This window comes from Saccopteryx bilineata, chromosome 1 (assembly GCF_036850765.1).
Source record: "Saccopteryx bilineata isolate mSacBil1 chromosome 1, mSacBil1_pri_phased_curated, whole genome shotgun sequence".
Classification (NCBI taxonomy): domain Eukaryota; kingdom Metazoa; phylum Chordata; class Mammalia; order Chiroptera; family Emballonuridae; genus Saccopteryx; species Saccopteryx bilineata.
The window spans coordinates 190,419,082-190,436,486 of NC_089490.1; the positions used below are offsets into that span (position 1 = coordinate 190,419,082).

General features: G+C 42.7%; 1 protein-coding gene across 1 annotated transcript in view; it reads left to right on the forward strand.

Moving 5' to 3' along the window:
* TBC1D9 (TBC1 domain family member 9) overlaps window positions 1-17,405 on the forward strand; it is a 102,181-nt gene that overhangs the window by 25,907 nt on the left and 58,869 nt on the right. The window contains exon 2 of the mRNA XM_066233031.1: window positions 11,034-11,144. Coding sequence (XP_066089128.1) covers window positions 11,034-11,144 — 111 coding nt within the window. The remainder of the gene's footprint in view (window positions 1-11,033; window positions 11,145-17,405) is intronic.

A 17,405-nucleotide genomic window follows, 5' to 3' on the forward strand; every position in this document is an offset into this window, starting at 1 on the left:
TTTCTCCCGTCCATCATCGGTATTTTTCAGAGTTGCTTGCAAGCTATTTCTAGACCCTCCCTGCACTATCTCGTAGGAAATCTCAGTTGGATCTAATGTTTTCCATAAGGGACTCCTCTGCATTTGCAGGTTGTTTACGTATATTGGGGAACACAGAATGTTACAATAGGCACCTCGACACAACCAGGGCCCTCCCTGCCACTGTGCACCTGACTTCACAGATGGCGTCTTGCTTGGTGTCCTCCACTTGGTGGTGACAGGATTTCTCTTTATGTTAAGGTCCTCCCAGCTCGGCTTTCTCCATAAAGACTTTATCTGGACCTTCGGTGAAGATGGCTCTCACCTGGTCTTTTGCAAACTGCAATGTCCCTGTGAAATATCCCTGAGTCGGATCCAGGTGACTTGGATCTAAGCTTGAACTGTACTTGCAAAGGGAGTTTCATGCCCTCAGTATGGTATAAGGTCGGAGGAGACTCCCGGCCATCCAGCTGGGCTGCTCCTTCCTGTCTCTCTCCCCTGTAAGCAGCCCGAGTGTTTTCATTACTGTTCTGTAGTCGCTGTTTCTATCTTTTGTGGAATATTTGGATGCAGGGCTGGAAAGCCTATCGTTAAGTTGTTGTTAATGCCTTGGTTGTTCGTTATGTAACACTCGTCTCGCTGTCTTACAGAAGGGGATGTTTGCTCCAAGTCCCTCTCAGGGGGAGCCTAGGGGCTTAGTTAGGGTGTTAACTGGGCACTTTTGGTTGCAAGGAACAGAGACTCGGGTTACCCCAAGTACCTGATTTTGTGGTCACTGTATGTGGGGACAGGAACTAAGCCTGTAGAGCTACCAGGAAGCCAGACAGCCCCAAAGCAGCTCCACTCAGCCCCCAGGGATCACGGGTCGCCCCCCACACCTGTACCCCCTTCTCTTCCTGCTCATGCGGGGTCCTCTCAGCCTCAGAGTTATGTCCGGGCCTCAGTGTTGCTGCTCCTGCATGGTCTGGCTTGCTCGCTACATCCCTTTCCCTGGAATCCTTTCGGCTCCTACTTCTGTAGCTTCTCGGCTTTTCTCTGAGCACGTCCCAGCCCAGATTCCCTTGAGAAGGGGTGACGGACCTGCCTCTTTCTTCACACTGGGCCACATTGGAGCCCTAAATGTTTGCCCTGACCATAGACCCTGGGTAAAGGCAGCCTTGTTTTGCAGAGTGTAGCATTCCTCCTGCCCCCTGTCCCAACCACAGCATGCTAACTAAGGTCAACCCATTCTTAGGGTAGCCAGAGCCCATAACAGAACAGTGAGAGCTGATTCATTGCATAGTTTCATCTTTTATAACATCTGATAGCAAGATCTTCATTATAATATATCATTATTCCTTTGTTTTTTATTGTTACTTTATAGTGCATGCACATTGTACATAATAAGAGCACAGTTTTATAAAATATAGTTCCAATAATGTAACAATTACTTTTTCAGTACAGTTCTCATAGTCAAAAAAGTCCCTGATTTCTTCCCTATGGGATCTCTCCCATATCAATGTCATTCCACAGAGCTAACCATTACTAACAATTTAAGGTATATCCTTCCAGACTTTTACTATATAGATGTAAGACAGCCTCTTTTCTTTTTTTCTTTTTTCTTTGCTTAAATACAGCCAAAAGCACCACCAGGGGTGAAAGTAATGAATACTCAGTGATGAAAGTAGCAAAAGCCAGTGATGGAAGTAGTGAAACTAATTTCATTCAAAATAGCATTTGTAGTGTTCATCTGGGGGCTAGAAACCTGCTGACTCAAGATAAGCTAGTTATTAAGTACACTGTTCCTGTAGCTGGGGCGAACAGTATAGGGCTATGTCTGTGAATATGTATCCATTGGTAGCATTGGTGTGGTGCACTTCACGTGCTAGAGGGGAAAAATGAACTTTAACCCTCTGAGTAGTACGAACGTTCATGTCCATCCTTGTGCCTCCTGCCCATCCAGCGTACAACCATACGTGTGTAAGGTAGCATTAAAAAAAAGCAAGTGTATGTTCTTTGTGTTTCCACGAACTGGTTATCAAACAAACATGATTTTAAGTTAATAAAACTAACTGAAACTAATTTCATTTTTTGAAAAAATAAAACCAACAAAAAAACTCACTGCTGGGGGTCTGCGAGCATGAAAAAAACTCACTACTCAAAGGGTTAAAAAGTGTCCCAAAGGCTAAGATCAGGTCTCTCTCCATTGCAGTGGTTTTGTTTGTTTGTTTGTTTGCTTGTTGTTTTGCAGTGTGTTTTTGAGGATAACGTCATTTAGGTATGGACTCTTGGCTGACACATTGTGTCCTAGCAAAAGCCTGTTGACCTCCAGCTCTCTGACAGGAAGCAGCAGTTCTGTTGCAAGCGCAGTAGCTGTCCATTTACGCAGTGCGGTGAGCTGTGAATAAAGAAGGCCCAAAGTGGGAGGGGAGGTTGGAAATAATTGAGAAAACAAAACAAAACAAAACAAAAAAAATCATTTTGCTTACATCATAGAAGTATTGAATGTCCATTTTTTCCCCCCAAGATCACGAAAGAACAAAGAAGAAAGCAAAATTACCATTTTGGATTTTTGGATAAACCAATCATTGTGGATATACCAATATGTTCATTTTTGTAATCCTTAAAAATAATACACCAATATAATTTTAATATATATTTATTATATATTGTGACAGATTGAGATCATACAGAACAAAAATTAGAGTTTTGTACTTTTTTTGAACATAATATACCAGATGCATTTTGCCATGTCATTAAATAATTGAGGACATGCTTTTAAATGACCAAGTATTATTATAGAGATGTACTATAATCTACTTAGACATTTTAGGTTTTTCCTAAATGTAATTAATTTTAAGGTCAAAATTGTTTCTATCTCATAATAGTATTCATCATGGAGAAGGTTCTGTGAGTTAGCAGGTCTGGCGGTCAGCTGTGGGCTGGAAGTGGCTCCCACAGATTCCACCTGAAACTAGAGGTCGAGGGCCTCCGGTTCCCCATGGGCATGTGGTGGGCGTCACAACTTCGCCAGCACCGGAAGGGCTCCTCCATCCTTGCCGTCCAGGCTGACCTTGGCCTGTCCAGAACAGATGGGAACCGTGCACCTTCCTGTTGTACAAATGGCAGCAGCAGTGACCATCACGGAACTGCATCTACCCTCCTTGTCGTGGGGAGGGCCCGTCTGAGGACGCGGAGCACACAGGTGCCCGGAGTGTCTTTTGAGTAAATTCAGTCCATTGTCCTCATTGGCCTGTTTCAAAGCAGACTTGAATCCCTGACAAAGGTCTGAAAACAACACGCTTGTCTGAGGGGAAGAAGTCACCATGGCACTGCTGGGATCAGGGTCGGCCTGCTGGGTATGTTGCCCGCCCTGTTGCATGGGGACCTGCACTTTCTGGAGGGGCCCAGACTTGGCTTAATGTTCTGTAGAGCCTCCTGGAAAGTCTTAAGAATGGGCAGGAGGACCTGCATTTTCATTTTGTATGCGGCCTTGCAGATAATGTAGGTGGTCCTAACTGGACTATGCCATAAGGGAGAAAGAAAATGTTTTAATGATTCCTTCTCCAACACCGCCCCAAGGAGGAGGAAAAATCAATTCCAGCTGCCCTCCTTTCTCACAGGGGGAGATATGTGTGCTCCCTCAAGAGCCTGGCCCAGGGTGGAAAGGGTGGAATGGAGCAGCTCCCGGGCCTGCCTCTGGGGGGCCGGCCGGCCTTCTGTGGGGCAGGAGATTCCAGCAGCACATGCTAATTGGCTGCATGGCCTGCTCAGCAGACAAAATGCTCTTCAGATTTCAGTTTTCTATTTGCTTGGTAATAACTGTGCCTATGCTGTATTTTTTGAGCCCTAACTTTCTGGGTCTTATAGAAGAAGCAAGAATGTCAAAGACCCATGATCAAGAAATAATCTGCAAAGCTGCAGTAGGCGCCTCCCTGAACTGTCATTCTTCTGCCTACCCCATGAGAAATCATTGAGCCTGCCCCCCTCTTGTTAAGAAATTAGCTGGGGGTCTTTCAGGGACCACCCACAGCACTTGTTCACATTCTCCACACTTTAAACCGTTGACCCATGGGCTAGACCACAACCCTTGCCTCCCCTGTCCACATCCTCTTGCCTTCAACTGAGAACTGATTTTGTTGAGTTTCATTTTAATTTGTATTAGGGGAAAATAATTTCTTTCATTTCTCAAATGAGAAGTTGTCAGCATTGAATGTTCTCTTTCACACTGTACACAGGACCCTAATAAACACTGGAAATGACCCCCTGGGCCTCCGCTCCGCTAGCTTAGTGCCCACCTGCCGTCACTGCCTCGAGCTGAAGAACAGAACTAAGGTGAAGCCGTCAGAACAGGGAAAAATTTGCCCACTTAATTAAGTGATAAAACTATGGGAGACTTGCATTTTCTTTTTTCACATCCTATATGTATTTGTGTGTGTGAGTGTGTGTGTGTGTGTTTTATATGCACCTTATTTTACAAAAGTATCTGTCTTCCACAGATGGGAAACCAAAAAACAGAGACTGACTCTAAGTACAAATAGTTTGAGAGGTACTCTCCTAATTGATGGAGTCAGCAATGTATTTGCTTTGTTACTAGACTTCTCACTAATCACCTTTCCACAAAGAGAGATGAGTCCCTGTGTGTAAGTGTGTGTGTGTGAGAAGGAGGGAGGGAGGGAGGGAGGGAGGGAGGGAGAGAGAGAGAGAGAAAGAATCTTGTCCTATTTATTTTAAGTTGGCCACGGTGTACTTCTCCCTGGAATGGTGTCACGAGAGGCAGTGTTGACGTTGACAGGAAAGTGTTATGAATGGTCTGTTCAAACAGCAGTGATTGCAAGGCCATTTTTACAGAAATATGTTGGAGGGGTTGGAGACCATGCAACTCTTATGGTAATAGGAACACTCCCAGTCTATTCTGCACTGAAGGTAGAATCCCACTGTTGGGACTGGTCCCCCTCTCGTAGCCAGTATTACTCAAACTGGAGAATGCCTGTTACACTCTGCGATTATGAAACTGAGAAAAACACAGTGCCCCCTGTCCGATCCTGGCCACCTCTCCCAACAAACCTCCCACGCCCCCACCTGCTTATGTAGAGCAGCTATCTTCTGTGTTTCATGCACGCTGTGTGGCTCTTCTACAGCTGCCCAAGTGTGCTTTCACAGTGTTCATGGTGACATTGAACTCAAGTGTGTTTATACGGTTGGAGCTGACCCTTACCAGGCAATGCCAGCATTCCCTCTTCTTCATGGCTGTGCTGCAAGACAGTTCCCCAAATCTCACACCTGGTCCTCTGACTGGTATGATATGTGAACCAGTGTTTACCAATCTGCGTGTTGGACACAATTGAAATTGGTTAATTAAATCTTTAGGTTTTCTTGTTTTTTGACTACTGTGAATTGCTGGACTGTTTCCAAAAGTAAGAGACTAGAAAGACTTGAGTTTTCCCTAAATATCTCTGCTTTTGATCCAACTTAATATAAATCTGAATATTTATTAAAAAGTGAGAAATTACTTCTGAAACTAAAGAAGTGTATTCCCCACGATGCAAAGTTTCAGACATGAATTTGGCCTGGATTATCTCTGAGTCTCTGAGGTGGGTTTTTCCCACCTTCTTCTCCTGTCTTGGTTTTCATCATAATATTCTTAGATACTTTTAATTATTTAAGGCCGATTTGCTAGAACAAAATGTATTGTGTACAAGGTACCAAGATGATAAGTTCTGTAAATAATTTCAGTTTCTCCCATTGTCCATCAAATTGAAAACCTTGGGGCCCACTTTGTAAATTTTTAGTGTCGTGTGCTAGACATTAGTGTAGACTCTGGGAATTCCAAGATAAATAAGGCCATGTCTGCCCTCAAGGAGCTCATAGATTGGTGGGCAGAGACTGTATTTTTTTTTCTCAGTAGGAAACCATGTGATAATCTCCTTACTTAGTAATAAAAAGTGCAAGGTGGCTGGCAGATCACAGGAAGGGGAGCAGTTCATTGACAGGAGATCTGGAAATTGAGAGGATGGGGAGAGTGTTGGAATGAAGCAGAACAAACATGCTGGGTGACCTTGACCTGGATATTGAGGGAGATAGACATTTGCCAGAAAGAGAAAAAAGGAAGGACATTTCCAATCAAGTACAATAGGAAAAACAACTCCTAGAACAGGAAATTGGAATGGCCAGTAAACAGGAAATAAATATTCAAACTCATGAGTAATCAGAGAAATGCAAATTTAAGCAACAAATAGAAAACATTTCTTACCCTTGATAGGCCATAAATGAAAAAAAAATGATACTACTAAGTGTTGGAGAAATGGGGTAACAGATACTCTCACTTGCTCAATAATGTAAATTGGCACAAACACTTTGGGGAGCGATTTTGTCATATAGTGAAGTTTAAATGCACTCACCCATGACCAATTATTCCATTTAAAAAAAAATGTGTTCACTTGCTTAAGGATCAGGTGTAAAGAAAATAATTGGAGATCAACCCAAAGGTCCTTTATTAGAAAAAAATGGATAAGTTATAAACTGAAACATAACACAATATTTAAATGAATAAATCAGATTTACAAGTACAGCATGGGTGAATTTTGAAAACTTGTTCCTGGGTCAGAAAAATATTGCCGAACAATATTCACTCTTTATCAACAATGTAAGTTTTTAAATACACATCAGTGTTAAATCTATATCGTGTGCCTCATGGCCTGACCTGTGGTGGCGCAGTGGATCAAGCGTCAACTTGGAATGCTGCGGTCACCGGTTCAAAACCCTGGGCTTGCCCGGTCAAGGCACATATGGGAGTTGATGCTTCCTGCTCCTTCCCCCCTTTCTTTCTCTCTCTCTCTCTCTTCTCTAAAAAAATGAATAAATAATAAATAAAAAATAAAAATATATCATGTGCCTCCACACAAGGCAATGAATGGACAAGGACCCGGATAGGAAGAATACAGAACAACTTGGCAGTGGTGATTGGAGAGGGAAATAGGATGATGGAGGAGGCACAAGGGGCCGTTTGCTGTGTGTTATGATCAAGTCAGAGGGTGGTACATGTATTTTGTAATTGCTAGTACTTTTCAGTGGTTTTGTTTACTTCGTTAAACAATAGTGCTTAGCACACACAGGGCAGTCTCCGAGCCGGTACCGTTGTTCTTTCCATGTTAGGACTGGGGCCAAGGCCAAGGCCACTTCCCGGACTACCCTAACTTCATTTTTATAGATCTGGCCTCATCCCCCACTGGCTGCAAGGCTGAGGGAACAGAGGGAGGTCAAGAGATCTTGAGGATTCTGTCCACTTTAACCCAAATTCTTACAGGGTTATCAGTAGATGGGTTGGTCTTTGTCATGAGCACATTCCTATGTGTATAACCCGCTCCTGTCACACACCCCTGTTCCTGCCAGAGCGCTGTTGCCCAAGAATGGAGACGTGACTATGTGTGACTGTGCGTCACACACCCTGGTGCCCATGGCCACGTGGGAAGCCTCATTGTACCAGTTTTGCAGAACGTTTTCTGCATCTTCTTGAAAACAGCACTTCTGGGTTGCTCAATGCCCCCGCACTCATGTAATAGGTAGATGCAGAGGAGAGTTCTTTTGAGGGATGTAATGTGATTATTATCTCTGACCATCAAAGATTGTTCAACACCCGAAATAGTCAAACAGCTGCTAAAGCAATGCTCTGTGTGGGAAATGATGAAAGGTTCAGTATTTTGACAGCCCACTCCAGAGGTGTGAGTAATAAGACTTCTAAGAACATCCTGATGGCTGCTGTTTTTGGATTCTCTCAACCCCATTCCCCATCCGTGTGCACAGAGGACAGAGGAGGGCATTTTCTCCTTCCCAAAGTCTTGACTCCTTGTATTCATAGAGGTTGGGCAGTGCAGCCTGAATTTATTTGGATTCTCAAAAAATACCTAACTTCTATGAATTGGTAGTTACAGAATAGTCCCGAAGATGTAAAGTACAGCATAGGGAATATAGTCAATAATATTATAATAACTAGGTATAGTGCCAGGTGGGTACTTGACTTATTGGGGGTTTTTTTCTTTAAAATTTTGTTTATTGATTTTAGAAAGAGGAGAGAGAGAGAAGGTGAGGGAGGAATGGGAAGCATCAGTTTGTAGTAGTTGCTTCCTGTATGTGCCTTGACTGGTGGGCAAGCACAGGGTTTTGAACTGGTGACCTCAGCATTCCAGGTCGACACTTTATCCACTGTGTCACCACAGGTCAGGCAGAACTTCTTAAATTATATGTCGAGTCACTATGCCGTACACCTGGACTAATAAAATAAATATCGCGTGTCAACTGTAATTGAAAACAAAAGTGCTAACTTCTTCATCCCTCCAACATGGGTTCAGAGCTTACGGTGCTCCCAGCAAAGTGCACGGCCTGGGAGTCGGAAAGAATGAGTGAGACTCTGTGGTGAAGGAGCTCCCGGTCTGGAGAAATGCAGTGGGCATGATAGGAGCAGGGCTTGGAGGGAGATCAGGGCTTTAGATAATCAAGAGTTTGTCTTCTGAAACCATGGGGCCTGAGAGCTGGACACACAACATTCCAAACGGAGGGGGAAGATTGGTCAGGGTCACAAAGCAAGAGGGCACTCTTGGGTGACAGTGAAAGAGTATGTTTATCAATTTGGCCAACTACTCCCTCGGTTCACAGAATTACTTTCATTTGGATATCCAGTTTTCAGAGAATTGTCACCAAAATGTTCTAATTTGTATGTGTACCTAATGTGAGTGCGATGTTCTGTTGTCTGTGACTTCCTTGAAGATACTGCAGCGCGCCCCCTTAGTTTCCGTCCATGTCTTAGAGGAAGTGGGTGCCCGTTGTGAATGCACTCTCAGCGTGGGTGAGCTGGCATCTGTGCAGAAGCCTGCACTACAGGGGGGGTCTGCTTTGAGCAGCTCAGTATTCTTTATGTCTGGGTGATGTGAGAGGTTTTGTTCATTGGAATAATGGATATTCGAAATGGATTTTTTAAAATAATTTTTTAATTTTAGCTGATGTGCAAGGTAGTTGGGGCAGGGCCTCAGGCAATTACCAGGGCGGTTAGCCAGGTGATAGCCAGGTTGATGGAGACTCAGATATGGCACCTGCTTGCCAGCAAAGGGACAATGGCCTCTGCCAACACTTCTGTCTGGGAGAAAGCTGCCCCTCCAGCCCTCGTTCTAATGCCAGATAACTCGGTTCCTCCCATGTGTCCCTGCTGCCCCAGCTCTGGAGTTCAGAGCAGGGGGGTCCAAGTAAGTCCCTGCATGGCCCTTTAAGAGCAACACCTGGAGCTCTAGCAGCTCTGTGTCTCACCCAGTCACAATCCCTACTGGGTTTTATAGCCAGAAATAATGAGGACTTCTCTTACTGGCACTGGAACCCTAGCTGGGAAGCCTGTTGTAGGGCTGGGACCCCTCATTCCTCAGGGGGAACCCCTGCAGCTGAGGCAATCCACCCTGATTTTTATCCATCACCCATGGTGGGAGGCCAGCCTGTTCTGCTCCTCCACCCCTCCTGCCAGTCTCTGTGTGCCTTCTTTGTAGCCTTAGTTCTAGCACTCTGCTCAGCTATATTCCAGAATCCGGGCGGTTCTCAAAGAGGGTTGTTCTGCAGTTTAGTTGTGGTTGTGGGAGGATGCAGGTACCACATTTATCTATACCACCATCTTGGCCAGCAGCCCCTGAAGATGGATTTAATCGGGGCCATTTGTGGCCATCAGGATGTGTGGGTTGATCAGAAGTTTTCAGAGGTCTCCCCTCCTTGATGTTCCAGAGTACAGAAGTCGAGTCCGTTGCTCTGCCCAGAGAGCTGCACTTGCCCTTGGACGATCTTTATGTCCCAGGACACTCTGTTAGAGGCTCATTGATTCATGTAAGCTATTCCTGAACAGCCACTCCCTGACCCCAGACTGAAGTTTGTGCATCTTAGAACCAGCATATGTGACACTTCCAGTATTGGGGCACTTCATTTCCCCTTTCCACTGAAGAGGGAAGTGTTATAAATAGTCAGTTACCACGGGTGATGCATTTGTATTTTCTAATTAATGCAGAAAGAGGTCCAGTTTAGCTGGCACTCTTCTGCTTTTCCTATTAATATCTGCAGATAACTGGAAAGTAATTAGAGATCTTTGCAGCAAACCCAAGTCACAGTAGAGAAAAGAGAAATGCACACATGTGTGGTGTTACGTGGAAATCCATCTCCTCAAAACCTCTGCAGGCTCTAATGATTAATTTTTAATATACTTCATATAGGCCAGAGAAAAGCAACAAATTAGCTTCCACTTCTGCCAAAGTTTGTTTTTCCTGGTGCATTCAGGTCAGCTAATGGTCACTCTGGTTTCAAGTAAACCTAAATGGATTCGTGTCCTTGGACGCAGACCAAGGACAACTGTAGGACTTCCCCATGTTAACCTCCCTTAGGCTTCTTGATTAATAACCCTGGTTCAGGAAGGCAGGTGCTATTATGGTCACTTTACAGCTGAGGAAGTCAAAGCGATGAGAAGTTAAATGGCCTGAGCATCCATCCCACAGAATTGGTTGTAATGGAGTCAGAGCCGGAACCAAGCTCTTCTGAACTCTAGTTGACTCATCCATATAGCTTTTTCCGTGACCCCAGACTGCCAGCCAGAAGGAGGTGAATTCCAATAGTATTGTGCCTGTCAAGGTGGCATGCAGGATGGCCAGAACCACCCCTCAAGAAGAAACATAAAAAGATACTGGTGGTGACAATTTCAGAAAAACGTGTGGTTCAGATTCAGCAGAACTTCATGGAAAGCCTGCTAAGGGGGCAGGCACTGAGCTTGGTGCTTTCCAGGGGGCTGTTTATTTTCCACTGTGGCCAAGCAAGAGAGTCTTCATCCTTACCCTCCCAAGAGGTTGGGGAGGGGCTTCTTCCTTCCCCTCCCAACCTCAAGTATCTTCGGTTCCGTCCCAAAGGCATCCTTAGTAAACGTGCAATCTAAGTAAAAGTCAAATTAGCGTTCCCACACTGTCCCTGGAATGGGAATGCACTGAGGAGACCCTTACACGTTTTTCCCTCTTTCCTGCCCTTAGGCCTCCTGGTGGGTACCCTTGATGTCGTGTTGGACTCCAGTGCCCGAGTTGCTCCCTACCGGATCCTGTACCAGACTCCAGACTCTTTGGTCTATTGGACCATCGCCTGTGGTGAGTAGTATTTGGAAATACGAAGAAATGTTATGATTAACAACGTTCTGTCAGAAGGGGAGAAACCTTTATTTGTGGAATGCAATCACTTGGTATTTTAGGGTCGGTAACCATAGCCATTTTAACAGGTGAACCCCAAATCTCAAGGCCTTAACACTGGAAAGGTTTCTTTCTCATTCTGGTGAAGTCTTATAAGGATCCTCAATTTGTAGTGACATGGGGCACAAAGCCTCCAGGGTCAGCTTACAAGGGACAAGTGGAAGGTTCACCTGTGTCTAACTTCCTTCCTGCTTTGTCACTCCATTGGCTGGAACTAGTCATTTAGCCACAACTTATTTTCAGGGGGAGCTGGGAAATAAAAAGAAACACCGAGAATATTTAGGGGACTAAGTAATGCTTATATATCCTAGCGCACAACTTCCCACTGGATAGGGATTGTTTATTTCTCCTGACGATACTCTGTAATAATCTGCTGTAATAATTATGTTATTATTGGATCTCTTACAAGAAAGTCTAATCCAGAATGGCCACCATCATTTCAGTTCTTTGTCTGCATGTGGCTTTTCCAATAACCACAGAAAAAGCAAGGGCACTGAGCACTCTTTTTCATTTCTTTGCCTCCACTTCATTTTTTATTATTATTATTAATATATTTTTTTAAAGATATGTTTTAGATTTACAGAAAAGTCAAACAGATAGTTTGGAGAGCTTCTCTATACCCTCCACATACATAGTTTGCCCTATTAACACCTGAGTGTGGAACATTTGTTCTAGTTAATGAGGCTCCTGGCTCAATCCAGGAACCTTGGCTGGCCTTCTGCATAGGTAAGGAGAGTTATCTGGGTTGATTGCAGGCTGCTGGAGGGTTCCAGTGCCCTAGTAATGCTCCCTGAAGGATTTTATAGTACCCACAATTGTAGCTGTAGCCTTTTAAAGTTATTCTGGTTAAGATGCAAACAGCCCCAGGGGAAACAATGGAATATATCAGTCATTGTGCATGGAGGGATGACATCGGGGTTCAGGGCATGAAGAAAGCCACCATCGGGTTTCAGGGCACGAAGAGACTGAAGGATAGGGATTGGAGAGAGAGGAAGGGGATAAAGGATAAAGGAAGGAAGAAGACAGTTAGCTGTGTAGTCCAGGCTGAGTGTGATCACAGTCCGACCCCATGTGGTTCATTAAGTACAAAGTGATACACGCAGTAGCCACTGTAGAAGGGGAGGTGGCCTGTGCTCTATTGGTTGGGAAAGTATCACATTTAGTTGGCAGACCATCTAGAATAGTGTTAAAATAGACATTGTAGCCAGCAAGTGAGGAAGTATAAAGAAAGGAAATGAGAAATCAGGCAGAGCCATTAAACCACTCAGTCAACCAGGGTGTGGAAAGGACACTGTGACACATTCTCACTCCCTTCCACCACTTGTGCCGGACGCTTTTGAGTTCCTCTGGAGCCCAGAGCTCCGCTGATCTCTCCTGGGTCCTCTCAGCTTGGCCGTCCTGGGTCGGTGTCCGTGGACAGTGACGTGAGCAGCTGGTTCATGCTCTTGTGACTCCTCTTTTTCTTGTCGCCTGATTACTCCTCCTCAGTCTGTTTCTGGGACTCTGCCATTCTATGAAGCTGACCCTATGAATGCTCACGTGGGAAAGAGCCCAGACTTCCAAAGCTGAATTATCCCCGAGTTATCTGCCAAGCCACGGCTCAGGAGGGCCAGGCAATAAATGCTGATGGCATGGTTTATGCTACAAAGAGATGTACTTCCGTTTCCCCAGCCAGTAATGCCTTATCACCACTGCATGATCTCGTTATGATAAACCCAGGGCAGGTTTAGCTTCTGTCTCCATTGATTACCCATAGTCATCGCACCAGCATGTCCTGTGGAAGACCCCGCGGAAGTGACCGCCATCGTGAAAGCCCCATTCACCCATTAGTTGTTCCTTCTCATCGATTTCTGTTTGAGCCCGAATTGCTGGCTCCCTTTCATAGGAGGATTTCAAGAGCAGAGGCTGCTGCCATAAAGATTTCTTTGATGTGCTGACCTTCTGGTTTGTAATTTTAAAGTTTTTTTTTTTCTTCCCATAAAGTACAAAGTTGGCATTTGGTAGGATAGCATATTGAAAGCTTTATTTATTTTCTTGAATTTCATGACTCATTGCTGTAAGGTAGGCTTCGGCAGAAAAATGGGTGGGTTGAAGTCACTGCCCATAGAATACAGAGGATTCCGAAACCTTGCTCCAGGCCGCATGACCTGAGAATCTTCGGTAGGCGTGAAGGGAGTTAAAGGGAGCATCTAGAACAGGTGTCAGCCAACAGTTTCTGCCCCCGGGCCAGATTAGAAAGAAAACTTTTTTCACAGGCCAGATGAAATATTAAAATTAAAAAATGTTAAATACAAAAATGATTTGTTTAAGTAAACAAAATTTTATTATGTAATTTGTTTATGAATAAATATAAGAGTGAAAAAATTTTAATATACAATATTTTAATAAAATATATTTTAATAAAAATATAACTATATACCATATAAATATCCAAACTGTATCGCAATCAATCAAAACAATATTTAATTAATAGAATGAGCTTGAAGGGGTTATATCGCAAATAAAACAATTATTTTGTTTTACAAACAGCCTGGACATGTTTTCAGTTATCAACTGTAGCTATTGCCTACACTACAATGCCACTTGATTCAGCACACTTGGCCACAAAAATAATGAATTGTTTGACCTTGGGTGCACACTGGCAAACTCCGTCTAAAAGAATGTGGGTTTCACATCACCGCTAAACATTAAATAGTTCATATCGAGTTCAGATGAGTGCAAAAGTATCACGCCTGACTTTTGGTGGCGCAGTGGATAAAGCGTCGACCTGAAATGCTGAGGTCGTCGGTTCGAAACCCTGGGCTTGCCCAGTCAAGGCACATATGGGAGTTGATGCTTACTGCTCCTCCCCCTCCTCTCTCTCTCCCCTTCTCTAAAATGAATAAATAAAATCTTTTTAATTTTTTTTTTTTTTTTTACAGAGAGAGAGTGAATCAGAGAGAGGGATAGACAGGGACAGACAGACAGGAACAGAGAGAGATGAGAAGCATAAATCATTAGTTTTTCATTGCACGCGTTGCAACACCTTAGTTGTTCATTGATTACTTTCTCATATGTGCCTTGACCGCGGGCCTTCAGCAGACCAAGTAACCCCTTGCTGGAGCCAGTGACCTTGGGTTCAAGCTGGTGGGCTTTTTGCTCAAACCAGATGAACCCCGCGCTCAAGCTGGTGATCTCGGGGTCTCGAATCTGGGTCCTCCACAGCCCAGTCCGACGCTCTATCCACTGCGCCATCACCTGGTCAGGCAATAAATAAAATCTTTAAAAAATAAAGTATCACGAATCCATTCGACCAATTATTGGAAGTTAACCCTAGATTAGTCACATGCGGAATTCTTTTCTGCGTATCACTGTCTTCTTAAATATCTCGATTTTCAATAATCAAAGACGCTTTCCGCTTCTGAGTAGCTGAGATTTTAAAGTAGTAGAGAATATTAAAGATTTAATCATGGGCCGTATAAACTCATTATGCGGGCCAGATCCGGCCTGCAGGCTGTCTGTTGGCCACGCCTGGTCTGGAATCAATGTCTTCATCGGGACTGCTTTTTATAGAAGAGCAGTAGTCTTAGTGGAGACTCCTAGCCGTGTGATTTGCCTTAGACCTGAGCCACATGGAATTAGGCGAGAGGAAGAATCTTTTGGACCTAGTCTAACTTGCTGCCAGTAGAATGATCACCTCGCCCTTGGCAATATGAGCCATACTGAAACGGAGTGGGGGAAAAGCAAGTTATTTGGTGAAATGTCGGTTTCCTCTGCTGCTTTCTTATTACCTCCTAACAGTCTGTGTCCAGATTAATTTGAAAAAGTTGCTTTTAACCACTTAACTTCCCACCTTAAGGAACTAGAAAAAGAAGAACAGAGACAACCCAAAACCAGCCGAAGAAAGGAGATAATAAAAATCAGAGCAGAAATAAATGAATTAGAGAACAGAAAAACTATAGAAAAAATTAATAGAACAAGGAGCTGGTTCTTTGAAAAGATCAACAAAATTGACAAACCCTTGGCAAGACTTACCAAGGAAAAAAGAGAAAGAACTCATATAAACAAAATCCAAAATGAAAGAGGAGAAATCACCACGGACACCGTAGATATACAAAGAATTATTATAGAATACTATGAAAAACTTTATGCCACTAAATTCAACAACCTAGAAGAAATGGATAAATTCCTAGAAAAATACAACCTTCCTAGACTGAGTCAAGAAGAAGCAGAAAGCCTAAACAGACCTATCAGTAGAGAAGAAATAGAAAAAACCATTAAAAACCTCCCCAAAAATAAAAGTCCAGACCCTGACGGCTATACCAGCGAATTTTATCAAACATTCAAAGAAGACTTGGTTCCTATTCTACTCAAAGTCTTCCAAAAAATTGAAGAAGAAGCAATACTTCCAAACACATTTTATGAGGCCAACATAACCCTCATACCAAAACCAGGCAAGGATGGCACAAAAAAAGAAAACTACAGACCAATATCTCTAATGAATACAGATGCTAAAATACTAAACAAAATACTAGCAAATCAAATACAACAACATATTAAAAAAATAATACATCATGATCAAGTGGGATTCATCCCAGAATCTCAAGGATGGTTCAACATACGTAAAACGGTTAACATAATACACCATATCAACAAAACAAAGAACAAAAACCACATGATCTTATCAATAGACGCAGAAAAGGCTTTCGATAAAATACAACACAATTTTATGTTTAAGACTCTCAACAAAATGGGTATAGAAGGAAAATATCTCAACATGATAAAGGCCATATATGATAAACCATCAGCTAACATCATATTAAATGGCACTAAACTGAAGGCTTTCCCCCTTAAATCAGGAACAAGACAGGGTTGTCCACTCTCTCCACTCTTATTTAATGTGGTACTAGAGGTTCTAGCCAGAGCAATCAGACAAGACAAAGAAATAAAAGGCATCCATATCGGAAAAGAAGAAGTAAAGGTATCACTTTTTGCAGATGATATGATCCTATACATCGAAAACCCCAAAGAATCCACAAAAAGACTACTAGAAACAATAAGCCAATACAGTAAGGTCGCAGGATACAAAATTAACATACAGAAGTCAATAGCCTTTCTATATGCCAACAATGAAACAACTGAGAAGGAACTCAAAAGAATAATCCCCTTCACGATTGCAACAAAAAAAAATAAAATACTTAGGAATAAACATAACAAAGAATGTAAAGGACTTATATAATGAAAACTATAAACCATTGTTAAGGGAAATCAAAAAAGATATAATGAGATGGAAGAATATACCTTGTTCTTGGCTAGGAAGAATAAATATAATCAAGATGGCTATATTACCCAAAGCAATATACAAATTTAATGCAATTCCCATCAAACTTCCAATGACATTTTTTAAAGAAATAGAGCAAAAAATCATCAGATTTATATGGAACTATAAAAAACCCCAAATAGCCAAAGCAATCCTAAAGAAAAAGAATGAAGCTGGGGGCATAACAATACCTGACTTCAAACTCTATTATAGGGCCACGACAATCAAAACAGCATGGTATTGGCAGAAAAATAGACACTCAGACCAATGGAACAGAATAGAAAGTCCAGAAATAAAACCACATATATATAGTCAAATAATTTTTGATAAAGGTGCCAAGAACATACAATGGAGAAAAGAAAGCCTCTTCAATAAATGGTGCTGGGAAAACTGGAAAGCCACATGCAAAAGAATGAAACTGGACTACAGTTTGTCCCCCTATACTAAAATTAACTCAAAATGGATCAAAGATCTAAACATAAGACCTGAAACAATTAAGTACATAGAAGAAGACATAGGTACTCAACTCATGGACCTGGGTTTTAAAGAGCATTTTATGAATTTGACTCCAATGGCAAGAGAAGTGAAGGCAAAAATTAATGAATGGGACTACATCAGACTAAGAAGTTTTTGCTCAGCAAGAGAAACTGATAACAAAATAAACAGAAAGCCAACTAAATGGGAAATGATATTTTCAAACAACAGCTCAGATAAAGGCCTAATATCCAAAATATACAAAGAACTCATAAAACTCAACAACAAACAAACAAACAAACAATCCAATAAAAAAATGGGAAGAGGATATGAATAGACACTTCTCCCAGGAAGAAATACAAATGGCCAACAGATATATGAAAAGATGC